General features: G+C 41.3%; 3 protein-coding genes and 1 non-coding gene across 4 annotated transcripts in view; 3 read left to right on the forward strand and 1 right to left on the reverse strand.

Annotated features, from left to right (window-relative positions):
* Positions 1-8,041, reverse strand: part of LOC139448158 (uncharacterized) — a 28,003-nt gene extending 19,962 nt beyond the window's left edge. The window contains exon 1 of the mRNA XM_071229677.1: positions 7,945-8,041. Coding sequence (XP_071085778.1) covers positions 7,945-7,958 — 14 coding nt within the window. The 5' untranslated portion in view covers positions 7,959-8,041. The remainder of the gene's footprint in view (positions 1-7,944) is intronic.
* Positions 8,042-16,464: 8,423 nt separating this feature from the next.
* On the forward strand, positions 16,465-21,031 carry LOC139448023 (uncharacterized). The gene is made up of 5 exons (XM_071229526.1): positions 16,465-16,546; positions 17,504-17,641; positions 18,272-18,402; positions 18,966-19,068; positions 20,333-21,031. The coding sequence occupies exons 1-5, from the start codon at positions 16,492-16,494 to the stop codon at positions 20,434-20,436; spliced, it is 531 nt and encodes a 176-aa protein (XP_071085627.1). The 5' UTR covers positions 16,465-16,491; the 3' UTR covers positions 20,437-21,031.
* A 3,501-nt stretch (positions 21,032-24,532) lies between these two features.
* Positions 24,533-27,328, forward strand: part of LOC139448215 (uncharacterized) — an 18,495-nt gene continuing 15,699 nt past the window's right edge. The window contains exons 1-3 of the mRNA XM_071229734.1: positions 24,533-24,621; positions 26,812-26,935; positions 27,099-27,166. Coding sequence (XP_071085835.1) covers positions 24,533-24,621; positions 26,812-26,935; positions 27,099-27,166 — 281 coding nt within the window. The remainder of the gene's footprint in view (positions 24,622-26,811; positions 26,936-27,098; positions 27,167-27,328) is intronic.
* On the forward strand, positions 25,628-25,701 carry Trnat-agu (transfer RNA threonine (anticodon AGU)). The gene has a single exon. It is a non-coding gene; the product is annotated as a tRNA-Thr (tRNA).

The following is a 27,328-nucleotide window of genomic DNA, read 5'->3' on the forward strand; positions in this document are numbered from 1 at the left end:
AGTTATCTGTCTACTAAATGTTGTCACAAGCAATATTACAGTTAAAAACACATTGGCGCGTATTTTTTGCGGCGTGAGAGCGACTGCAGAAAAGTTTAGCCTGTTGCCTCGTGAAGTGACGTCAGAATGACGTCACATTGTCGCGGAAGATTTGTTGTCACCAGTCATCTTAGCACAAACTCACTCTGGACATAATATATTACAAGCAAATGATTGTGCAGCAACTGGAACTGGACAGATGATCTGTGAATTCGGATGAGGTAAGTTAATTTTTCAAAAGTAGTCTCCGCTTGTTGATATGTTACTGTACATGCAGATAGTCAAATGATTTAAATGTATCGTATTATTCAGAAGTGGCAAGGTTTAGAATGCAGTTTTCCGGTCACTTTCACTGAGCGTCAGTGTTGATATTAATATGATACACAGAACATGATGATAGAGGTGAAGGGGGTCCAAGACTTTTTTCCATATTATTATTTTATGGATACCAAGGGTAATTACCAAGGGCAAGTGGTATATGTTTGACCAGAATTCAGTCTGGCGGCGTTTTGTGGCCGTCATAATTTGTTCGGGTTTCGATTGTAAGCGTGTAGGTCTGTAAATAGGCCTAACTTATGCATCGCCTACTGACCTCTGACAGTTATCGCCATTTCTTCCGTGTTATTTCTGAAATCATTACTATTTAAAGTTTACATGTACTAATCTTCTGACTTTGATGTTTGTGAAACAATGTGGCTCATTCAGGCCAAGGGGAAAGGTTAAGTAGATGCCGATTTCTCTTATACAGCGAAAAGAGGGAATCAAAACAATGGAAATATTTTCAGATCGACTCTCTGTAGGCTGCTAGTTATAGCCCTAGTCTAAAACGCTGATGTTATGAAAAAAAATTGTATTTTCGGGAAGAGACAGAAACATACTTGTTGTTTCCGAAAAGGCCTACGCTTAATTAGCACTGACTGAAGTAGCCTAAATGGGGATCATCAGGTTGTTGGAGCTGTCTATAAAGTTTATAATAGCAAGGCGCTTATCATGTGTATTTTTATTAAAAGAATCAATTCATCATTTTCCGATAACCAAATCTATATCCGACTCCCTTCTAATGAAAACGAGCAAAAGTAAAAGGAGTCTCTCGTCGCGCGCTATAACGGGGTGTTTGCGGTATTGTCCTTGCTGGTGATGATAAGCTAGTCGATAGTCAAAAGTTAAATATCACCATATATTGTCAGTGGAGCACCTTTAGAATACAGTACCACAACTTCGGCCTACCTTTAGAATACAGTACCACAAACTTTTCAAACACGTGATCATACCCTATGACGTAATTTGTTGCCAGTCACACCGGCGAAACAATGCCCTGTGACGTCAGGGGTCATCGAGTGAGCATAAGCTCCTCCCAGTGATCTATCTTCTCTACACGAAATGTCATTGAATATGCCAAGCGCTGTGGAGAGTTTTGAATATTTGTTTACTGAATATAGCCTGCGGCGGCGCATTTTATAGCAAGCGCTAGTTTACGAAAGCACTTTTATTTTATATTTATTTTTTATTTCGTTTTTCTCGTAATTCAAGTGCCTAAAAGGGTTATAAATGGGAACTAATATACATATATTATTTTTTCGGTGCATTAATTTTCATTATTATGCGAAAGAATGTAGTTTGTTAGGGATATTTAGTGGTGCTGAACACATCCAAATGTCGCCAGTGTTAGGGTAGGTTACCCCGAACTCTATCCTTAGCCCTTGGATCCCCTTTACGATAATTCACCCCTTACGATCATTAGGGTTAGGAACCCGTTTAGTGGCTATTAGATTACCCTAAGTCTATCCTTAACTCTTGGATCCCCTTTACGATCAATCACCCCTTTACGATCATTAGGGTTAGGGGCTAGGTACTCGTTTAGTGGCTATTATAGATTATATAGAGGCTCCTTATATTCTTCCCACAGAAACGTCGAGTAAAAAGGATGAAATGGTTTTGTGTCGAATATTTTGGCTACTGGAAACTGTCCCAGAACATTCACACAAGACACTTTCACCGGCTACATTTTTCAGTACGGATTCAAAAGCGAACTCACCGTTGTGTCGTCACTAGTCATGCTTATTCCTCCATCGTTCCTTATTATTATCCACATCATCCTTACAGTGTTCCCTACCACACTTTTCTGTCACAAAAATCACCCGACGAATTATTAAATACCATATCATTCATGCGCACTCGCGAGTTCGACGTCTGACGTCTGACGCCTGGAGCCGTTTTCAGTTCGCGGCATATCGGCTCATTCCTCACCACCCTGTATCTTGTAGATTACGGAATGGGATGAGTGTGACACTTACGAAAGTTACGGGTAGGCATGGTGTCTCGTGACTTTAGTCAATGGACACTTACGAATGATCCCGATGCCATTTGGCACACTCGTCCCATTCCGTAATCTACAAGATACCGGGTGGTGAGGAATAAGCCGATATGCCGCGAACTGAAAACGGCTTCAGACGTCAGACGTCAGACGTCGAACTCGTGAGTGCGCATGAATGATATGGTATTTAATAATTCGTCGGGTGATTTTTGTGACAGAAAAGTGTGGTAGGGAACACTGTAAGGATGATGTGGATAATAATAAGGAACTATGGAGGAATAAGCATGACTAGTGACGACACAACGGTGAGTTCGCTTTTGAATCCGTACTGAAAAATGTAGCCGGTGAAAGTGGCTTGTGTGAATGTTCCAGGACACTTTCCAGTAGCCAAAATATTCGACACAAAACCATTTCATCCTTTTTACTCGACGTTTTTGTGGGAAGAATATAAGGAGCCGCTATATATTCTATAATAGCCACTAAACCCTAATGATCGTAAAGGGGATCCAAGGTTTAAGGATAGACTTAGGGTAATCGAATAGCCACTAAACGGGTTCCTAACCCAAATGATCGTAAAGGGGTGATTTATCGTAAAGGGGATCCAAGGGCTAAGGATAGAGTTCGGGGTAACCTACCCTAACACTGGCGACATTTGGATGTGTTCAGCACCAATTAAATACCCCTAACAAACTACATTCTTGTGCATAATGATGAAAATTAATGCACCGAAAAAATAATATATGTATATTAGTTCCCATTTATAACCCTTTTAGGCACTTGAATTACGAGAAAAACGAAATAAAAAATAAATAAAAAATAAAAGTGCTTTCGTAAACTAGCGCTTGCTATAAAATGCGCCGCCGCAGGCTTTATTCAGTAAACAAATATTCAAAACTCTCCACAGCGCTTGGCATATTCAATGACATTTCATGTAGAGAAGATAGATCACTGGGAGGAGCTTATGCTCACTCGATGACCCCTGACGTCACAGGGCATTGTTTCGCCGGTGTGACTGGCAACAAATTACGTCATAGGGTATGATCACGTGTTTGAAAAGTTTGTGGTACTGTATTCTAAAGGTAGGCCTTGTCAGTGAGTTGGGTCATCGTTTGTTGATTATTAAGGTGAGATAGGTGTAGCCAATGTGCACCAATGAAAAATACAATGGAATTGATAGCAACCATATTCGTTCGGTTTTCGATCTCCATATGTTGCCACGTAGGCTACCATACTACAGAATTATATTTAACGATATTTAACTGTATTAGATCTATGTTAATAAACGTAGTGACAAATAAATTTCAATAAGGGAGCGACCATTTGATTTCTATGGGGGGGGGGGGGGCGGAAGTTGTTTTCTCAGCAAACTATTTTTTTCTGAAGCCATTTCTAACAAACTATTTTTTTGTAACATACAGCTGAACAAACTATTCATTTCAGATGGTAATTTTGCAATTTTATTATAGAGTAAAATATGCAATCATATTTCAGCAAATGCAGCCTGTGGTGTATTATAACATGAACAGCTATAGAACACCCGTTATAATAGTCTTTTTCATTCCCTGACATAAATACAGTAGTCCTGTTTGTAGCCTGGTGGAGGACGCGGTAATAGCTGTTTCTTTAGTCCCGGCCCGGGAATAAATGTGTTCTTTTACAACATTGTAGCTTGGTTATTTCTTTTTGGAAATTGTTAAATTGGACGCCTGAATATTTGTACATGCATTTAAATAGCAAAATGTGCTGAACTGAAGCCATTAACTTCATATACAGAAATAGCAACAAATAAGATTAAAGTAATAGTGATGTTGCGCCGAAGGCGGCGGAAAATTTTTACGTTTATAATGCTGGAATAATTCTTTAATTTAATAAATAAATGTTGCAATGACATGCAAAATTATATCTGGAAACAAACTATTCATTTTTCTCACAGTAGTAAACATTCTATTTATTTTACTGATTATCTCCAACAAACTATTCATTTGTAAATACTTCCGCCCCCCCCCCCCTATAGAAATCAAATGGTCGCTCCCTAAATATTTAGAGCTGTTTCAACTTCGTGTGGTATTGTATAAGCTATTGCATTTTGTTAATTTCCCCATGTTTCTAATCTTTGTAAATGTTAGAACATATATAACTATCCTGGAATATTAATATGGAAAATATTAAGTAGATCTAAGTATTAAAAAAAATAATCACAGTTTTAATTAGGATAAATACCCCAAAGTGTTAACACTTCTATCACTTATTGGTGGGCCAATTCATAATTCATATTCAACATTCTTGCTTAAAATATGGGAACTATTTATTTTATTTAGCAATATATATTTTTCATTTATGTACATATTTTTCAAATAAGGTTTTAGAAACTTGGCCATGATATTCACTTGAATCACTAGTTTGTGATGTACAGCAGAAAGGTAAAGTTACTGCTTTTGAACAACTACAGATGATCTGTTGACTGATAAAACTATTTGCCAATATTACCACCAGTTACATCATACTCTATTAGTCTAAGTAAATGGGATTTATCTATACAGTACTGGTTTATTTTAGAATGTGATACTTTGTGGTTTCTGTTTTTCTTTCAGGTGGAGAAAACAGTATTGTGGGAGCATATTTGTTTAAAGTACATCACTGACAGAAAGGTATGTCTGATGCAATAATATATAAAAACATCTTCAAGAATTAAGACTTAGATGATTCTTATTTAATTATACCCACAACCTAAAAGGGCGGGTGTATAAAGTTACACCAATGATTCAGAGCTAAAAACTTTTCTGCTTATGTATGATCCAAGATATCATGGTATTACTGTCAGTGCCTTCGGACTTTCAGCAGTTTTTAACAGTTTAAAGACTGACATCAGACATCAAAACATTAATTTGGGGAATGCAGCCATTATTTTGTTATGTCAGAAATATGTCCCTTGCCTTGCTATTTTATAACATTTGTGTCATTTTTTATTCAGTTATCAAGGCATAAGGAGAGACTGAGGATACAGTTGAAGATCATCCCTGTGACTTTTCATTTTAGGACTGAAAAGGCTCCTCAGCCACTCAGCCCAAGTTCTGACTTGTCATTTAACAAATAAATAAAGGTCACCTCAACCAGAATTCTATTGTCATTTCGTTTACTGGGGAATGGATCTTAGGACATCAGATGCATAGACTATTCTGTTTGTCACAGTGTTGCTCTCAAGGCTGAATGTATGAGATAAGGCCAAGAAAATTTAAATGTTTCAATTTGTGCAGGGCTTATTATTTGATGGTTTTTAATTTGCAAATTCGTGGGAAAATCAAATATCTTTTAATTGTGTTCAAACATTTGTGAACAATTTGCACATAGCCTTGAAAATTGTTTGGGAAAATAAATATTATATAACCAAATTGTACATGTAATTTAAAACAGTTAGATTTTGATCTTGGCCATATTTCAAACTCTGCCAAAAGAGAGTGCATTTCATTGACTTGCTGTTTCATGGATAGGGTTAAGTGAATTTAGTTTGCAGAATGTATTTCTTGGTACCTGACGTCTTAACTAGATTGGTACAAACTTTTCAGGCTGCCTGGGAGGTATTGAGGAATAAAACAGGCGTTAATCTACATGGACATTGCAACAACGTGCTGCAATGGCTGTAGTGTCGCCATATGTAAACAGTATGCGATACCTACGTTGTCACGACGTTTAAACGTTAAACGTTGTAGCAACGTAAAACATGGACGTTGTGACAACGTCTTGATTTGGTTGTATTTTGGTTTACGCACAACGTTGTAGCAACCAATCTGGGAGTCTACAGATTTACGTTGTGACAATGTAACATCACAACGTTGTAGCAACGAAAAGTCAACGTTGTCACAACGTTGTCAGAACGTAGAATTGTTTGCTGGGTGGTTAGAATGATTACTGGTTACAATGTTATAACATGAGACAGTACTAGTTAAATGTTCTAACATGTGATACATGTTTCAGATTACTGGTTACAATGTTATAATGTGATAAATGGTTACAGTGTTATAGCATGAAAGAGTACTGGTTACAATGTTATAACATGATATATGGTTACAGTGTTATAGCGTGAGACAGCACTGGTTACAATGTTGTAACGTGATATATGGTTACAGTGTTATAGCATGGGACAGTACTGGTTACAATGTTATAACATGAGATACATGGTTACAGTGTTACAACAGGAGATAGTACTGGTTACAATGTTATAACATGATAGATGGTTACAGTGTTATAGCATGAGACAGTACTGGTTACAATGTTATAACATGACATACATGGTTGAAGTGTTATAACATGAAATAGTACTGGTTACAATGATTTCTGGTTACAATCTTATAACATGAGATGGTACTGGTTGGAATGTTATAACATGAGATGGTACTGGTTACAATGTTATAACATGAGATAGTAATGGTTACAATGTTATAACATGAGATACATGGTAACAGTGATATAACATGAGATAGTACTGGTTAGAATGATTACTGGTTACAATGTTATAACATGAGGTAGTACTAGTTAAATGTTCTAACATGAGATACATGTTACAGTATTATAAGATGATATAGTACTGGTTAGAATGATTACTGGTTGTAATGTTATAACATGTGATGGTACTGGTTACAATTTTATAACATGAGATTGTACTAGTTACCTCCAAACCTACACATACACCCTGTTACCCGTCCCCCACACCCACACATATACTGTTACACCCCCCCCCCCCCCCCCACACACACACACATATACTGTTACCCCTCCCCCACACCCACACATATACTGTTACCCCTCCCTCACACCCACACATATACTGTTACCCCTCCCTCACACACACACATATACTGTTACCCCTCCCTCACACCCACACATATACTGTTACCCCTCCCTCACACCCACACATATACTGTTACCCCTCCCTCACACCCACACATATACTGTTACCCCTCCCTCACACACACACATATACTGTTACCCCCTCCCTCACACACACACATATACCCTGCTCCCTGAGTCATTGCTGAAAAGGCACCTCAGCAAAACGTCACTGAGAAAAAACCGCCTGGATAAGTACATCCGACTTAACACATCTTTTTGTTTTGTTATTTACTGATGTTTAGCTTTGGGTCATTCCATTACCAATCAAGGTAACAGCATTGCACTTTGTTGTGCACTCAACCAGAAAAGTTGTTATTTTAAGGTGTCTAACAACTGGCTGTCTAACTAATGGGAGGACACGGCCTAGGATATTTACGTGACCTCGATTAAGTCGACAAGCGTCGCTCAAAGTCCCATGCGGTCGTCCCTAAGAGCCGAGAGCAGCGATAGGGTCCTGCAGCAAATACAGGGTCATGACCTCACTGTCGGAACCCATCGCAACTCTCGGACAGACAGGAAGAACACGGTAACCCGCACACGGTCACGTAATCAGCTGATAATCTCATCCGCGCTAATTAACTGACAGGTTGGGTGGGTAATGAGGCGACGATGTGGCTAAGATCTTGTTATAATTCAAGCCGGAATACGTTCAGTTTAATTGCGTTCATACAGTTCTATTAATATGATATAGTCAGGCTACTTACATTTCGTCAGCCATTGCGTCCCAGGTCAATTTGGCCTAAGTCCCAGATTACAAAGCTAAAATGACAGTTTCGAGGCTTTTCCCCAAGACGAGTCTTATCTAAATATAGATAATGGGAATCCATAACGTGTTTATCATCTATTGGTTAGATATGATTATGTCACAGGGACACGTGACAGAGAGACGGAAAAGCTTTTGTTATCTTGAGTGGGTGTAGAAATTTCCCAGAACAGCAACAAATGATTCATCAACTAATCAATGGATCTATTTTTAATGAAACCGGGGATTTCACATTGGGATTGCTGCATCACAAAACGAAAGTAGGATCTTTATTATTTTTTTTAACATTTAATGTTTAGGGACGGGTCATTAATTTGGGGGTGGGGGTGTCATGAGAAAAGTTTACATGTATTTGGGAGGGGGGTGGCGCATGTAAAAATGTTAGATAAGTTATTATTCAGTACCCCCACCCCTCCACACTCACACACACACTCCCCACACACCGTAATAAATGGCCGGTCCCTAACTGTTGAACAACAAAAAGTTAACATGGTGGAAGATTGTATATGATTCCTAAGTTTTCCATGTGTACTAATAAAGACAGTGACATCGATGAATTTCGTATTATCTTCGCAGATATCTTATATCAACTGGGTTACATATGAGTGAGTGAGTGAGTATGGTTTTACGCCGCTTTTAGCAATATTCCAGCAATATCACGGCGGGGGACACCAGAAATGGGCTTCACACATTGTACCCGTGTCGGGAATTGAACCCGGGTCTTCGGCGTGACGAGCGAACGCTTTAACCACTAGGCTACCCGACCGCCCCTGTTCACATATGATGACCTCTAGGTCTTCATTTAGGATGGACCGAGGGGGGATTCCGGTTTAGAATTGACCCCAGCAAACTATATGTTTGTCTTAGGAGCCAACGTTATGAATTTGGTGCATGGACTACATATGTAATACAAATCACGGGCTTGTCTGGTTCAGACTTGATTGTTTACAAACCATGATATACTGTTGTATATCTGAGTGCGGCGTAAAACAACAAACACATATTATGTGGAAGAAATCTTAGAAACTATATATAGTCGACACTTACAACAACCCCATTGCATATGGAGAAGCATGCTTATGGTAAGACTCGACAAAAAAAAAGCATCGGTTGTGACGTGTACCCCATCGGCGTGGATCGTCCCCCATGCTATCAAGACCCGTGGGTAGAATAGGTCTTCAGCAAACCATACCTGCCGTAAAAGGCGATTCTCTTTGTCGCAAGAGGCGACTAACGGGATCGGGTGGTCAGGCTCGCCGACTTGGTTGATGCATGTCATCGTATCCAAATTGCGTGGATCGATGCTCATGATGTCAATCACTGGATTGTCTGGTCCTGAATGCGGTGTTAAACAAACAAGCAAACAACAAATCATACTACCTACCACTGTTTTACCATGTTACGACTTCCATTGGTTGTGGAGATGCATCCCTCTTGATTAGCCAGTGAATCACATCTCCATCCATTGGGTCCAATAAGAAAGGGTCCATCGTATTTATTTTGTTAGTTTTAGCAAAAAATATATGATACATTGAATAATCGAGGATGATGATAAAAGCACGCACGCACGCACGCACGCACGCACGCACGCACGCACGCACGCACGCACACAAATCCTTTGCTTTACATGCCAGTAACAAGTGTTTGGAAATTGTGAAAGGATTTTAATCATCTATGGAAGTACTGAGAAGCTAACAAGGGTTATCCCCCTTTGTCATATCATGCTGTCTCCTTTGTTCATTGACTGGATCAGTGTCCCTTATATTTTAATATCATATAAACAATGTTTCAAACAACCTTAAACATGCAAACATACAAAATAAAAACAAGATTTAAAAAACAGATTTTGAAACATTAGTTTAAAAAAGTTTTAAAAGTTCCAGTTTTCCTGAGCATTTGGAACATACCTAGGACAAGAAAAATATGACCCGGATATTTTCATATTATCGTATATATTAATTTCATATTTGGAATTTTGTCAGATTTTGCTAATTGCTGTATTGGTAGGCCGACAGTCCCTAGAAGCTAACCTCTAACTAACTGTCGCTCAGGCCCATTTGAGCCTATTTGTTTGTTTGTTTAATGTTTAACTCCGCATTCAGCAATATTCATGTGGTCAGGATCGCTGACTTGGTTAGTGTATGTCATCGTATCTCAACTGCTTAGATCCATGCTTATGATACCAATCACTGGATGGTCTGGTCCAGACTCCATTATTTACAGACCGTCGTCATATAGCTGAACACTGCTGAGTGCGGCGTTAAACAACAAACAAACAAACAAAAACTATGTCCGTGTGACACAAACACTCCTCGTTATAGCGCCAGTATTCGCGATAAACATGGCCGTCCGAAAACGTATGATCTCCGAAGACATAATGGCCCAACGATAATTGGAATATTGTTCCAAGCGACGTTACACACAAACATACACGCCACACACACATACACACACAATACACCACACAAACATACACACACACACACACACACACACACACACACACACACACACACACACACACACACACACACACACACACGTACGTCACATACACACACTCATACATACACACTCTACACACACACCATACACAAACATACTCATACATACACACACACCATACACACACAATACACCACACACACACACAATACACCATACGAACACACCACTCACACATACATGTACCTACGAGGAAATACACCCCAAACATACACCACACACACGCACACACCCCACAAACCACACACATACATACACACTCTACACATACCACACGTCACTCACAAACACCACACACACATACATACACACACACACACCACTCATACACACACACAACACACGGCACACCAACACACACCATACATACACACTCCACACACACGCCACGCACACACACACATCACACACACACACACACACCACAAACGCCCATACACACATCACACACACGGTACACCACACACATACACACACCATACATACTTCACACACACGCACACACGCACACACACAAGCCACACATACAAACGCCCCCCACACACGGCATACACACTCACAAACACTACACACACACCATACACACTCCACACACACGGCACACGGCACACACACACACACCATACATACATACACACTCACACGCCACACACACATATACTCTACACATACTTCACACACATATACTCTACACATACTTCACACACATATACTCTACAATCCACACATCCACACACACGCCACACAGACACACACGCCACACACACACACACACACACACACGCACGCAAGCACGCACCTAAATACGCTTTGCTTGTGTTTTGAAGTTCTTAAAGGATTTGAATCATCCATGGAAGGACTGAGAAGCTAACAAGAGTTACCCCCCTTTGTCATATGCGGTCTCCTTTGTTCATAGACTGGATCAGTGTCCATTATATTTTAACAGCATATAAACAATATTCAAACACCCTTAAACATACAAACATACAAAATAAAAAGAAGATTTAAAAAACACAATTTGAAACATAAGTTTTAAAAGTTCCAGGTTTCTTGTGCATTTTGAACATACCAGGGAAGAAAATATATGACCCGGATATTTTTATATCATCATGTATATTAAATTCATATTGGGACTGCTTCTAGTCAATATTGTTAATTTCTGTATAGTTTGGCCGACATCCCCTAGAAGCTTACCTCTCGTTCACTGTTACTCACTCCCAGTCCTGAGGCTTTTCGCATGTTTGTTTTATGTTTAACGCCGCATTCAGGAATACTTACTTCATCACACCAGCTTCTAAATGCCACTGAAAGAAGTAATACTTATGCTATAAGACGGCGGTCTGTAAATACTCATGTCGGGACCAGACAATCCAGTGCCCGTGATTGACATCATGAGCATCGATCTCGCAATTGGGTTACGATGACGTGCATCAACCAAGTCTGACCACCCGTTCGTGTCAGTCGCCTCTTAGGACGCCGTGAGGCGCCGCAATTTGCTGTGCAGAGTTGCGCCCCTTCGACTCGCCAGAAATCTATGATTGTGTGTTCGATTCCCGCTTCCCCCCGATTATGTTTCTAGGTTTGTCAGCACCATAACCGTGCTCGTGGGTTTCACCGAAGTGGTAAACGTCTGAGACCTGCATCACTTCGGGCTTTTCTCCGACATCAAGCCAACACGCTTGGATATATCCTCAGGTTGTGGGTTTTCGGACGCTTAGGAAGCATTCGTAGTTATTTCGCAAATCACAAGAACAACTGTAAAACATGTCACTCACTTATAAAAACAACAACTTTATCTTAAAAAGGAGCCATCATCTGAGTATTTACTATGCCTGTGTGACACAAGCACTCCTCGTTATAGCGCCAGTAATCCTGATAACCATGGCCGTCCGAAAACATATGATCCGACGATAACTGAAATACTGTTCAAAGCGACGTTACACACACGCACGCACGCACAACAAAAACAAAACATACACTTAAACACGCCCACAAACACACTCCACGCACACATACATTCCACAGGCACACACTCCACACACAGACACCCACACTCTCACAAACACACACTCCATATACAGACACCCACACTCTCACACGCACACACTCCACACACAGACACCCACATTCTCACACGCACACACTCCACATACACAGACAAACACACTCTCACAAACACACACTCCATATACAGACACCCACACTCTCACAAACACACACTCCACACACATACACCCACACTCTTACAAACACACACTCCACCCCCCAACACACAAACACACACTCCACACACAGACACCCACACTCTCACAAACACACACTCCACACACATACACCCACACTCTCACAAACACACACTCCACACACATACACCCACACTCTCACAAACACACACTCCACACACAGACACCCACACTCTCACAAACACACACACAAAACACACACTCCACACACTCCACACACAGACACCCACACTCTCACACGCATACACTCCACATACACAGACAAACACACTCTCACAAACACACACTCCACACACATACACCCACACTCTCACAAACACACACTCCACACACAGACACCCCCCCACACACAAACACACACTCCACACACAGACACCCACACTCTCACAAACACACACACAAAACACACACTCCACACACTCCACACACAGACACCCACACTCTCACACGCATACACTCCACATACACAAACACACTCTCACAAACACACACTCCACACACAGACAAACACACACTCACAAACACACACTCCATATACAGACACCCACACTCTCACAAACACACACTCCACATACACAGACAAACACACACTCACAAACACACACTCCACACACAGACACCCACACTCTCACAAACACACACTCCACATACACAGACAAACACACTCTCACAAACACACACTCCACATACACAGACAAACATACAGACCACACAAACACCACACAAACACACATACACACTCACAAACACACAGACCACACACAAACACACATACACACTCACAAACACACACTCCACATACACAGAAAAACACACACACACACACACATACACACACGACACAAACACGCACTCACACACACATTCCACACACACTCCACACAAGTTCCACACACACTCACACACTCACAAACATACACTCAGCATACACACACACTCACTCACACCACACAAACACACACACACTCGACATACACAAACAAACAGACACAAACACACCACACAAACATTCCACATACACACACACACACAAACGCGCACACTCACACACACACACCACACCACACACACACACACCACACATTCCACACACAGACACCCACACTCTCACAAACACACTCCATATACAGACACCCACACTCTCACACGCACACACTCCACACACAGACACCCACATTCTCACACGCACACACCACATACACAGTCAAACACACTCTCACAAACACATACTCCACATACACACACTCACAAACACACACTCCACATACACAGACAAACACACTCTCACAAACACACACTCCACATACACAGACAAACACACAGACCACACAAACACCACACAAACACACATACACACTCACAAACTCACAGACCACACAAACACACATACACACTCACAAACACACACTCCACATACACAGACAAACACACACACACACAAACACACCACACAAACACGCACGCACACACACACTCCACACAAGTTCCACACACACACTCACAAACACACACACACACACACTCACAACATGCACTCAACATACACACACACTCACTCACACCACACAAACACACACACACTCGACATACACAAACAAACAGACACAAACACACCACACAAACACACACATTCCACATACACATTCGTGCCACACACAAACGCACACACACGCGTACTCACTCTCTCTCTCTCTCGCACACACACACACACACACACACACACACACACACACACACACACACACACACACACACACACACACACACACACACACACACACACACACACACACACACTTTTATAACCCAGATCAACACGAGGGCGTCTTCAAGTGACGCAGGACATAATTTCGTGATCTATTTCCTTGTACTGACTTCCTCCTGCCATTTACAGCTATTGCTGTTGATTACTGTCATCTCAAAATATGCAGGGTCATGGCCAGAATGGGGGCGGTCGGGTAGTCCAGTGGTTAAAGCGTTGGCTCGTCACGCCGAAGACCCGGGTTCGATTCCCGACATGGTTACAATGTTTGAAGCCCATTTCTGGTGTCCCCCGCCGTGATATTGCTGGAATATTGCTAAAAGCGGCGTAAAACCATACTCACTCACTCACTCACTCATGGTCAGAATGTTGTAATGTTTTGTAATATCTAAACAGATATTTCTTTAATTTGAAAATCATTGAATATCACTTGGTAGTTGCGGGATGTGCGATGGGGTGGCCTAGTGGTTAAAGCGTACGTCGACCGCGTCAGACCAGGGTTGTGGTCTCACAGGTATATATACTACTCAAAACAAGTTAAAGAACACCCACTACTGGAAGACGTTGTGTTGCAGCACCCACAGCCATGGCAGATTAACTATAGCCAGATGCAAAACTCGGGTGTTCTTAACTTCTTTTGTGTAGTATATATACAATTCGTGAAGACGTGGGGCCCGTCTAAGAATCGGTCCCAAGAACTCTACTGCTTGTTTGGCTGCGTGACCACTGGTATATCTGACCGGGCCCTCGCGATACTTGAAGTTGGAATGTTGCTAAGTGCGGCGTAAAACCATAGTCACTCACTCAATCAATCCACTAGTCCGAAGCCAGGTTGTGTGTATGGTTCTCTGTCCCACGAATGTGAGTCACGGTAGCCCAGTGGTTAATCGCTCGCTCCCCGGGCCTAACACCCGGGTTTGATTCCACAAGAAAATTCCGAATCCCAATGTCTCTATCTCCCTCAGCGATATTGTATTTATTTTGCTCGGTAATCTTATGTCCCTTTTGGGGGCACGGATGGCCCAGTCGTCTAAGGCGCCGCGATTCGCTGTGCAGAGTTGCATCCCTTGGCCACGCCAGAAACCTATGATTGTGGGTTCGAATCCCGGTTCGCCCCGATTATGTTTCTAGGTTTGTCAACACTATACCCGTGCTCGCGGGTTTCACCGAAGTGGTTAACGTCTGAGACCTGCATCACTTCAGGCTTTCCTCCTACATTAAGCTGACACGCCGCGATATAACTGGAATACTGTTAAAAGCGGCGTTAAACCCAACTCACTCACTCACTGACTTATGTCCCTTTTTTTTTACTCCATGCAAAACTATTTTCTATTTAGCAAGTAGTGAATGACGTAAGTTGTCATTTACAATATACCTGATTTCGTCTCCTGCATCTTCTCGAGGCAAGAGCGTCCTTTTATCAATGTCTTGTAGAAACTAGGCTTTGATACAGGCTTGGACGCGCTTGTCTCGGGAAGATAGTCCTCTGCGTCAGACAGGAAAATATCAATATGACAAGATAAACAAATAGCCTGTATACCATAGCTCCTCTGAATAGCCAGCTCCTAGAACCAGCCCTAGTTTGAGTCCAATCGATTATAAAAAGAAATACGGTACATACTATATATGATATAGGGTTTTATTATCAACTATTATGCAAATACTTAAACATTAATGGTGAATATGTTAAATTATAACGCCAGTCATCTGTCACATGCGCTCTATTTATATGAAATACTAAAATGCATTTTTGCCTGTTTGAAAATAACGCACAACAAATGATGCGGGTCACGTTTCGCGTAATCTTATGCAAGCAGTATTTGTGGCGAGTGTCAGGATTTCCGGGAGTTTCCGCTTTCTATTTATAGTAACATCAGCATGTGTCATTGTGTGTGTGTGTGTGTAGATATAAATCGTAAATCTAACACATTCAGTTACATTCGAAAATAAAGCGAGGGAAGTTCGCACGTATTCGAAGATGCCTAACAAAACCCAGACTACACGTTGTGAGAGCGGCCCGCTGTCTTTTAAAGGTAAAAAACAATTCTTTTCTCATTTAATGCAACGTTTAAACATTAATGTACTGACAGGATTATCCGGTTCGTTCAGGCAGTTACAGGAGCTGAGAGAGCAACCATGTCGATGTTCATTGGACCGCAGGACTGAAGTTTGAATTTTAAATGAAAATAACGAATTGTTTTTTCACTACATCATTGCGAATCTGTATGTTAAAAACATACAGGGGGTTGGTTGTTATTCTTTCGGGTATTGAGTGACTGTTTTGTTTGATTACTCATCGTTTTACATCTTTGTTTGATTACTCATCGTTTGACATCTTTGCTTGATTCTTCATCGTGTTACACCTCAGTCAAAAATATCACCTCTATGCACAGAGGTGACCTGTATGGAATTGAGTGAGTGAGTGAGTATTTTTTTACGCCGCTTTTAGCAATATTCAAGCAATATCACGGCGGGGGACACCAGAAATGGGCTTCACAAATTTTACCCATGACGAAAATCGAACCCAGGTCTTCGCCATGACGAGCGAACGCTTTAACCACTAGGCTACCCGACCAACCCTATGGAATGGAATTTAAACAGGAAGTGACTGATAGTATGAGCAACTTCCATCGCCAGCGTGGTTACGGTGGCATTCCGTGTGTTTGGGACCCGTTCGACCAAGCGATCTTACTTTTCTTAGCGTTACGTCTGTGTAAGTCAGTGTAAAAAAATGTTACGATCGCCATAATGCTAATTAAGATCGCTTTGGGAAACTGGCCCCTGGTAATCTGACCACCAGATCATGTATATAGTAAGTTACCTCTTACAACAAGCAATACGGTGAGTGAGAGCGTGCGTGCGTGCGTGCCTGCGTGCGTGCGTGCGTGCGTGAGTGAGTGAGTGAGGGTGGGTGGGTGGGTGAGTGAGTGAGTGAGTGAGTCGGGTTTTATGAAAGAAATTTGATGAATGTAAATGGCTGTCTATTTCAGATGGTTCCCTAGTGCCAATTGGGAGCACGTGGTCAAAGACAAGTGTCCTGGTCAGTGTCCGGAACAACGAGCACGTGAGCGTTGACGGTAGCCCACCCGTCATGACGCTAGTGCATGGAATTAAGGACTACGATAAAGGTAACCCCAAGACAAACATTTACATGAAATGCACCGCGTTATAACCTCTTTCAATCTCATTAAAATCAGATTTTTGTTAAGCGGTATTCTGTATTCCTTTTCTCGCCAGCGAAAATGAGTATTCTCTTCTTCACAACTCATGTTATAAATGCTATAGATAAAATATATATTATGAAAAATATTGTTCACGAATATCCCGACCCTGAAAAGTGAAATTATTAAAATCAATCTGAATGGTTGGAAAATATTTTTAAATGATAGGGAGGGTCTTAGCATCAGCATCACTTCGTGCAGCCGAACCTTGATGCTAAATGGGGGCTCGGGTGGCCCAGTCGTCTAAGGCGCCGCAATTCGCTGTGCAGAGTTGCGTCCCTTGGGTACGCCAGAAACCTATGATTGTGGGTTCGAATCCCGGTTCTCCCCGATTATGTTTCTAGGTTTGTCAGCACCATACCCGTGCTCGTGGATTTCACCGAAGGTTCCGAAGTGGTAAGACCTGCATCACTTCAGGCTTTCCTCCCACAATAAACTGACACGTCGTGATGTAACTAGAATATTGTTAAAAGCGGAGCTAAACCAAAACTCACTCACTCACTTGATGCTAAATAACTGTAAATTAAATTTCCACAGTGACCTTCACCCTGGCTTGTTTGGCGGTTCTCGTAAAGGGCGTGATGATGTCGGTCTGCTATCTCAGCCACAAGGTCAACGGGGTCACCTATTACGTCACAGCACATGATGACCAGCAGGTCGTTCTACAGGTAGGTCATGGCGGTATATATTCATCTCAAATGACTTAATTTAAAAGAGTTAATGGTGTTCTTACCCCTAACCCCCACCCCGAGTCTTAGTGAGGTGTTTATAGTCCGTATCATGGCTTGACCATGCATCATTGTTAACTATTTAACTATTTTACTTTTAGAGTACGATGACACGTAGGTCAACGCCGCTGAGCCTTAAGAACTTCGCGATTGTCTTTGTCAGCTCTTATGTTTGTTTGTTTGTTGTTTAACGCCGCACTCAGCAATATTCCAGCTATATGACGGCGGTCTGTAAATAATCGAATTCGCACCAGACAATCCAGTGACTGACATTATGAGCATCGATCCACGCAATTGGGATACGATGACGTGCATCAACCAAGTCAGCGAGCCTGACCACCCGATCCGATGTTAGTCGCCTCTTACGACAAGCATAGTCTCGTCAGCTCTTATAAACAGCGTGGGATCCCGGGGACAGAGATTCTTCCTCTGAATCCCCCTGGGTTTCGCGGTAATCAGATTGTTCTGACCAAGGATGTTTTTCATATTTCTGTCTGTTTCAGGAAGGCACTTGTAATCCCGTTGTGAGTGTCACTGACGCGAGACTCTTCGAGATGTTCGCACGAGACAATGGATGGTATCAATTCAGAAGCTTTACAAACAAAGGTATAGCTTTTAACATCTTCCCTAGGCAAGGGAATTAACTGACTGTAAAGTACAGTTTCGACCCTTGCCGAACTAGGCTGAAATTGTGGTGTTATACTTTGGCTGGATTAATGAGTCTATGCATAGTCCAATCAAAATCGCGTAACGAAATCGACATCCGGTTCGTAAACTGCCGTGCAAAACTTGCAGGATTTGCAAGGCATGTGTACCGCCAACTCGGCGTCAACAGATATTGTCCAAAACCTTTCATGTTTTTAATCAAGGTTCTCTATTAACTTGATGCACTTCGCGAAATAACACCCGTTTAATGACAATATAAATGTTGATTATCTGTAGATTCGGATAAGGACTGGTCTTCAACAACCCATTCTTGCCGTAAATTGTGACTATGCTTGTCGTAAGAAGCGACTAACGGGATTGGGTGGTCAGGCTCGCTGACTTGGTTGATGCATGTCATCGTATCCCAGTTGTGTGAATCGATGTTCATGATGTTCATGATGTCAATCATTGGATTGTCTGGTCTAGACTCGATTATTTACAGATCGCCGTCATATAGCTGGAATATTGCTGAGTGGGGTGTAAAACAACAAACCAATGACATCGTATCCCAATTGCGTGGATCGATGCTCATGATGTCAATTACTGGATTATCTGGTCCAGACTCCATTTTTTACAGACCGCCTTCATATAGCTAGAGGGGCGGTCGGGTAGCCTAGTGGTTAAAGCGTTCGCTCGTCACGCCGAAGACCCGGGTTCGATTCCCGACATGGGTACAATGTGTGTCTGGTGTCCCCCGTCGTGATATTGCTGGAATATTGCTAAAAGCGGCGTAAAACCATACTCACTCACTCACTCATATAGCTAGAGTGCAGTGTTAAACAAAAAAAGAAGAAAATAACAAGACTAATGGCTGACCGTCAGCACGGATAATAAAGTGTAACACTGTCTGCATTTCTCTAATTCGTCTTGGGGCACGGGTGGCCCAGTCGTCCAAGGCGCCGCGATTCGCTTGCAGAGTTGCGTCCCTTGGGTACGCCAGAAACCTATGATTGTGGGTTCGAATCCCGGTCCGCCCCAATTATGTTTCTAGGTTTGTCAGCACCATACCATGCTCGTGGGTTTCACCGAAGTGGTAAACGTCTGAGACCAGTATCACTTCGGACTTTCCCCCCACATTATGCTGACACGCCGTGATATATCTGGAATACTATTAAAAGCGGTTTTAAACCCAACTCACTCACTCACTCTAATTCTTCTGTTCCAGATCTGTTCCTCACTCACGACGGCCGTGGCTTGTGTCTCAAGACCATGAGCTCCAGTGACCAACAGCAGTTCGACTTCGACCTCTTCCATCTGAGCAATACATAAATATATTCTCCACGGCCAGCGGGAGGTTTTGAAAGTTTTCGTATCCCAAAGCACAGTCCTTGCTCTACAGCTTTGGAGTAACTTCCGGAACACTCCGCGCATGTCAGACTCTTACCCTCCAGACTATTCCAGATATACTGTTTTGTACTTTCCCACATCGTTGTGGGGGCGGGTGCTATGTGAATTAACCTTACAAGGATTTAGGTGTGTTTTTTAATGTTAAAAATGGAGAGATTGCCAAAAAACATGAAATCACTAAAAATACTGATTTTATGATAATAAGGGACACGTAGAAATACTCAAATATATTTCGTCAATGTTATAACATCACATACTGACATTATTTTGTTAAGAAGCATTTTTACTGAACGATACAGTCAACGCCAGTTTTTAATCAATAATATTTCGGAGGTGCATATGAAATTTCAAACCAACGCTCTCTGTGCTTTTAGCTGTTCCCTTATTTCTGACATCAGTATTTTTAGTGGAAATTTGATTGCGATATTTCACAGAAACTGTCAAAAAATAGTACCATGATGTTCGCTAAAAATTGAATACTCATTTTGTGAGTGATGTTTTACGCCGCTATTAGCAATATTCCGGGGGGGGGGGGGGGGGGGGGGGAGGACATGTCAAAGCAATGGGAAGAATTCAAGTAACACCGATAGTGTTTACCATCGTTAATCCGGACAACACTGACAGTTACATTCGGGGACGGCAATACAAAAGACTTCATTCGGAGCAATGACTCGTTAATACGGACATGCTGTAACCCCTGACGATTTTACAAAGAACGGTGCCATCCGAATAATGGAGTTTCGCTTTTAGTGACGCCTATTTAAACCGTCCGGATAACCATGTGTCCGGATTATGGAGTCATGATTCAGATTTATGTCATGTCAGTGGTATTTATACGCTCATATCCTTACCTATCCGGGAGGGGCGTTTGGGGAGCCTTAGTGGTTTAAGCGTTCGTGATATTGCTGGAGTATTGCTAAAAGCGTCGTAAAACAATACTCACTCACCTATCCAAAGCCATGTTTCCGTGCCAATGAGGTTGAACTTTATAGTGATCTTTCCTCAAACACCACTGTCCATTGAAATATATTTGCATATGTAGCCATTACCAAGAATATGTGTGAATGCATGTACTTTTTATATGAGACAGAGTTTTTTAAAAGTACCTCAATTTTCCATTTGCCATTCGTGTCTCAACGGGACAAGGCGATACCCATCACGGGAAGACGCGAGCGTTTTGTTACCGTCAGGCGATAACTAATTAATTATTTACTATTCGAATCTCTCTCCCCAGTGTAGAATACGGAAATATTTCTTTATGTGTTTTTTTTTGTAGCGGGGATGACGTTTATTGCCTTCAAATATTAAATGTTTATATTTGCTCTTCATAATTGTAATTATATCATAAATATTTAGAAAAAACTCAGAAGTGATCGAATTTCCCCCAAAGCAAATAATTAATAAGTTGTGGCATTACTTTTAGTAATTATGAAATCGTTCCCTTGGCACTCAATCTCATTAAAATCAGACCTTAGTTCTCGCTTATACCGCTAAACAAAGATCTGAAGACATCCCATTAGGGGTTACGTCAGAACGACCTTTCATCCGACCAATCAGAGCGTCGCTTACAAGATTATGAGAGTGACAGTCGGAATGTGATTCCTAATCATGCAGCCTCGAAAATTTTAACAGGGGGTATTCCGAACGATAGTTTAACGACGGAATCCTTACAATCTAGACCATCTATTAGCCATTCCAGAACGTTTTTTGTTGAGGTTTCAAATTTGTAATCGAGAATTTGTCAAAATAGGTTTCGAAGCGTAGTCGCCTTCTGATTGGTCATTCCATTGGTCGGTCAAAGTTCGCGCAAGGTCGGTCTGACGTGACCCGAAATTTGATGTTCTCAGATCTTTGTTTAGCGGTAGAGAGAACTAAGATTTGATTTTAATGAGATTGCTTGGCGCTGTACAGCTACTAAATCCCGACGTTTTGACAACTGCCGCCATTACGGTAAGAGCAAACATAGGTGATCAGCTCTTAGGGATAAACGATCATGTAATTATCTTGGTTAGAAAACTAATTGAAATTGGTGATGTGTTTTAATAAATAAAAACACGTTTATCTGCATTCATTAATATAGCATGGTAAATGTTTGCAAAATATAGTTTGTTTTACACCTCCGAGAGGAGAGTGACTTTGCAAGGGAAGTGGTTTCTTTCGAGTGTGATTACCATGTTGAACGAATGACAAATAAAGTGATGATATTACGTGAATCGGTGTCGTGATTTTACTCTGGGAACTGATTGTTTGTTTGTATGTTCGTGTTTTCACGCCGCACTTGGCAATATTCGGCGGCAGTCTGAAAATAATTGATCTGGACCAGATAATGCCGTGATTGACATCTTGAGCATTGATCTACGCAATTGGGATACGATGACATGCATCAACCAAGTCAGCGAGCCTAACCACCCGATACCGTTAGTCGCCTCTTACGACAAGCATGGGCTGCTGAAGACCAATTCTACCCCGGATCTTCACGGGATTCCGGGAACTGACATCTTGAAATCACCAAATGATCGTGATTTTGTAGAATGCAGCACTCTGATGGGTCCCCGGCGGTATAGAATCTATGCGATATCATGGTATTGCTGCCGACTGTATCGCCTTGAACCATACCTGTCACGTGTCTACTTCACCCGTAAAATTTCGAAACACCGTGTTTGGGGTCCTTGAATATTTTAACCAAGCGTGACAATATTTATGACAGAAAACCCGACGAACAACGATTAATATGGTGTATTGCGAAATTCAGTGACATCAATATACCTAAATTGTTTGTTTTTAATCTAAAACTCAATCAGACATGGTTAATGCACATTGTATCCGTTCCTCCGATTGTGTCCTTGACAGAGAAAGATGTTTATATTTTCACCTATCAGATGTAAGTAAACGATCAGCTGATATATCTACAATGCTACAATACAGACTTTTTGGTTTGGATATTTTATCCTTTTGACGAACCTCAGATGTCTTAAGTAGTGTTTAAACTACTAACGTTTGATGGTAAAATGAAACACATTTTACCTGAAAATAGGTAGATTGTCTCGGAAGGGATTCGTTGAAATTACATTTCTTATTTTAGTTTATTTCCTTGAAGATACATTATTTCTATGATTTGTGTTAACTTGTCAACACAAAATATGGGAAAAAAAAAATATATCCCCCGTTTCTCATCTTCCCGAGGCAAGGGAGTTAACTGACTATACTTTCGCTCGTCAGATGCCAGAAAAATCACTGGTTTCATCAAATCATTATATACTTCAGTGTGAAAGACTAAGTTTTCTGATGTTGAGACAAGTGATATTTTCATTGCAGTGAACATAACATTTGATATTTCACTGCAGTGAACATAACACTTTGAACTATTGGCATACAAGAGTTATCTCCCCGCACATTGTCTCCCCTTACCGTAAGTGTCCCGCCCGTACACAAACTGTTGACGTTCTTTTTACGTTAGTTCTCACATGGACAAGGCAAGATAATGACAGATGGTTTTCTATGGAGTAAATATCACTTCTTGCCGTTTGTTATTCTCTCGAAAATGTTTCGTTATAAATTGTAATGTTCTCATTTAACTCGTCAATCGAGACTCTTCATTTCGCAAAGGCCATATTTGTTTTCACCAGGGTGTATTCTTTCGCTCCAAAAGCGGTCTCCTAGTTTTCAAGAATATTTTTTGTTAAAGTTGATTTTTTTATGTAATCATATCGAAATGTATGATAGACAATTTTCGTGACCCTAAATAATTTTTGATACTTTTGTTTATATTTATTAAGATTTTGCAAACACGAAACTACTTTTTAAGTCGCAAATACAAGGGGTGGTGACCCCCCCCCCCCCCCCCCCCCCCCCCCCTGTGGGTTAGGTAGGGATAATTTAAGTTTCAAGGTTTTTACATTTGTAATGAAATAATGTATAATGTATAAAGTATAATGTTCAGTGAATACCAAACTAAACCCCCTGTTCATAGAATAATCTAGTCCGACATTGCCGCGATCACACGCCTACCCAGAATTCCATGCGGCCAGCCTTGTTTAATATTGAATGCACATCAGGTGTGAGTCGAGATTGGATTGTAGTCAGGGAGTCATCATTATTCAAATACAGGTAAATATTTGTTAAAGCTTGTTAAATTTATTAAAATCCTGAAAGTGTCTGTATCATATCTCATAAGAAATAAACGACTCACAGTCGAGTCATTGACCCACTGACTCACTCACTCGAAGCTAACAAGGGAAGAGGGGAAAATATTTCGGATTTTTAAATACTATTTAAAAAAAATTCATATGCGCACTCTAGTTGTGTGCTTGAGATCGTCTAAATGATCCATTTCTATTAATTTTGTTCTCCAAAGATACTGATAAATATGAATACTTTAAATATAGGACCCGTGAAGATTCGGGATAGAATAAGTCTTCAGCAACCTATGCTTCAGCGTAACAGACGACCATGTTTGTCGTAAGAGGCGACTAACGGGATCGCGTGGTCAGGCTCGCGGACTTGGTTGATGCATGTCATCAATCCCAATTGTATGGATTGATGCTCATGATGTCAATCACTGGATTGTCTGGTCTAGACGCGATTATTTACAGACCGCCGTCATATACCTGGAATATTTCTGAGTGCGGTGTTAAACAACAAACAAACACAACTTTAAATATCGAATTCCGCAGGCAAGTTCAGCTAACAACTGAAACATAATTTTCCTTTTACGAGCGCTTCTCACACTTTTGCTTTCTCTCTCGATACAAAATGGCGACCACCTAAACGTGATCACGTTCGTATTTATAATGAACCCAGATGACGCATGACACACGTTAGAGGTATGGCTGACAGTAAGCCTGTACACTTGTACATGAATTGCACTCTATATTTAAAATGTCAAAAAGACTGTACGTTTGTTCACGTGGCTGTTTGTTCCTATGAAATCGATCGGTAGTTTACCTAATAAACATTACAGCGTAGATGTTGTGAATTTATTTTGTTCCATTCAAAAATATATTAAAATAGCATTTACAGTTTGTTAAATATATCCCAAGACGAAATTTATAAAAACTTGCACGAGACAGTATGTCAAGATTATGTATGTATCAAATCAGCCATTGACGTCAGGGGCTCTATAGCTCAGTTGGTTAGAGCGTCTGCCTAGTAAGCAGAAGGTCGAGGGTTCGAATCCCCCTGGAGCCTTGTTTTTATGTTGTTCATATGGATACTTTCAAACGGGCTCATTAAAATAACAAACTAATTTCAAGACAAGGAAGGTTATAAAAAATGATTAAATAGGCTAAATTCTATAATATGAAGGGGTTGGATGTCAGTAGTTGGATTTGCAATGCATAGTGTATTGGCCTCCTTGCTTTGGTTGTGATGAGTTAAAATAAAATAGACTCAAGTACCATTGTGTGATTTCCTGACTGACAGGTTTTTGTTGATGTTTTCTAAATTGAGATGACATTCACCTTATGTATCAGAGACAAATCTGCATGTTGCTTGAATCAGTTGACAAACAAAGTTGAAAACTCCATTAATAAAGGTGCCAATTCCTTTTGGTATGCTGGATGCCGAGCCCTGTGGTATTCTGGATGCCGAGCCCTGTGGTATTCTGGATGCCCCAGTGCAGAATGCAGAGTGCCATATAATGTGTATCTGTTGACCCGTGAAGATCCAGGGTAGAATAGGTCTTCAGCAACACATGCTTGCCGTAAAAGGCGACTATGTTTGTCGTAAGAGGCGACTAACGGGATCGGGTGGTCAGGCTCGCTGACTTGGTTGATGCATGTCATCGTATCCCAATTGCGTGGATCGATGCTCATGATGTTAATCACTGGACTGTTTGGTCCAGACTCGATTATTTACAGACTGTTGTCATATAGCTGGAATATTGCTGAGTGTGGCGTAAAACAACAAATAAACAAACAAACAAACAAACCTGATTCCCTCACACAGAGTGGGAGTTGTACATTATATATCAATGATATATACCTGTATTATGATATATTGGGGGGCACGGGTGGCCCAGTCGTCTAAGGCGCCGCGATTCGCTGTGCAGAGTTGCGTCCCTTGGGCACGCCAGAAACCTATGATTGTGGGTTCGAATCCCAGTTCGCCCCGATTATGTTTGCAGGTTTGTCAGCACCATACCCGTGCTCGTGGGTTTCACTGAAGTGGTAAACGTCTGAGACCTGCATCACTTCGGGCTTTTCTCCCACATTAAGCTGACACGCCGTGATATAACTGGAATAATGTTAAAAGCGGCGTTAAACCCAACTCACTCACTCACTATGATATATTGTACAGTATGGCGAGTGACACCAGGACAGAGAGTAAGAGAAGACTGCAGCGTCTGATTGACCAGAAGTATGTGCTGCTGGATGGCGGCAGTGCCACAGAAATGGTCCGGCTCGGCTTCAAGAGCATTGACGTGAGATACAGACATAGGCATTGATTTCTATTACTATTGAAAGTCAGGTATATTCAATGAAGTGTGTTCAAAATTTAAAAAACCAAAGTAACATTATTGCAGTGTGAAAACTGGACAAATATTAGCACTACCCAGATACATGAGTTGTTTTCTTCATCTCCAGGATGACCCTCTGTGGTCGGCGAGAATGCTGAAGACAAATCCTGATGCTGTGAAACAAATGCATAAGAAGTATGTGGGGATGCTAGCCTGTCTGTTACTGGCATCATTGCTTTTGTAATCTGTATCATATACTTGCAAGTACCTACTATGATGTTATCCCACACCCTGCATAATGTTATCCCACACCCTGCATAATGTTATCTCACATCCTTCACAATGTTATCTCACACC

Source organism: Haliotis cracherodii, unplaced genomic scaffold (assembly GCF_022045235.1).
Source record: "Haliotis cracherodii isolate W230 unplaced genomic scaffold, xgHalCrac1.p SCAF_7, whole genome shotgun sequence".
Classification (NCBI taxonomy): Eukaryota; Metazoa; Mollusca; class Gastropoda; order Lepetellida; family Haliotidae; genus Haliotis; species Haliotis cracherodii.

What these genes read in the sequence shown, in the direction of transcription:
- LOC139448023 (XM_071229526.1), top strand. Translation starts at nt 16,492, where the DNA reads ATGCCTAACAAAACCCAGACTACACGTTGTGAGAGCGGCCCGCTGTCT. An exon ending in AATTAAGGACTACGATAAAG is followed by an intron (nt 17,642 to 18,271) that starts GTAACCCCAAGA and finishes AAATTTCCACAG; the next exon opens with TGACCTTCACCCTGGCTTGT. An exon ending in CAGAAGCTTTACAAACAAAG is followed by an intron (nt 19,069 to 20,332) that starts GTATAGCTTTTA and finishes CTTCTGTTCCAG; the next exon opens with ATCTGTTCCTCACTCACGAC.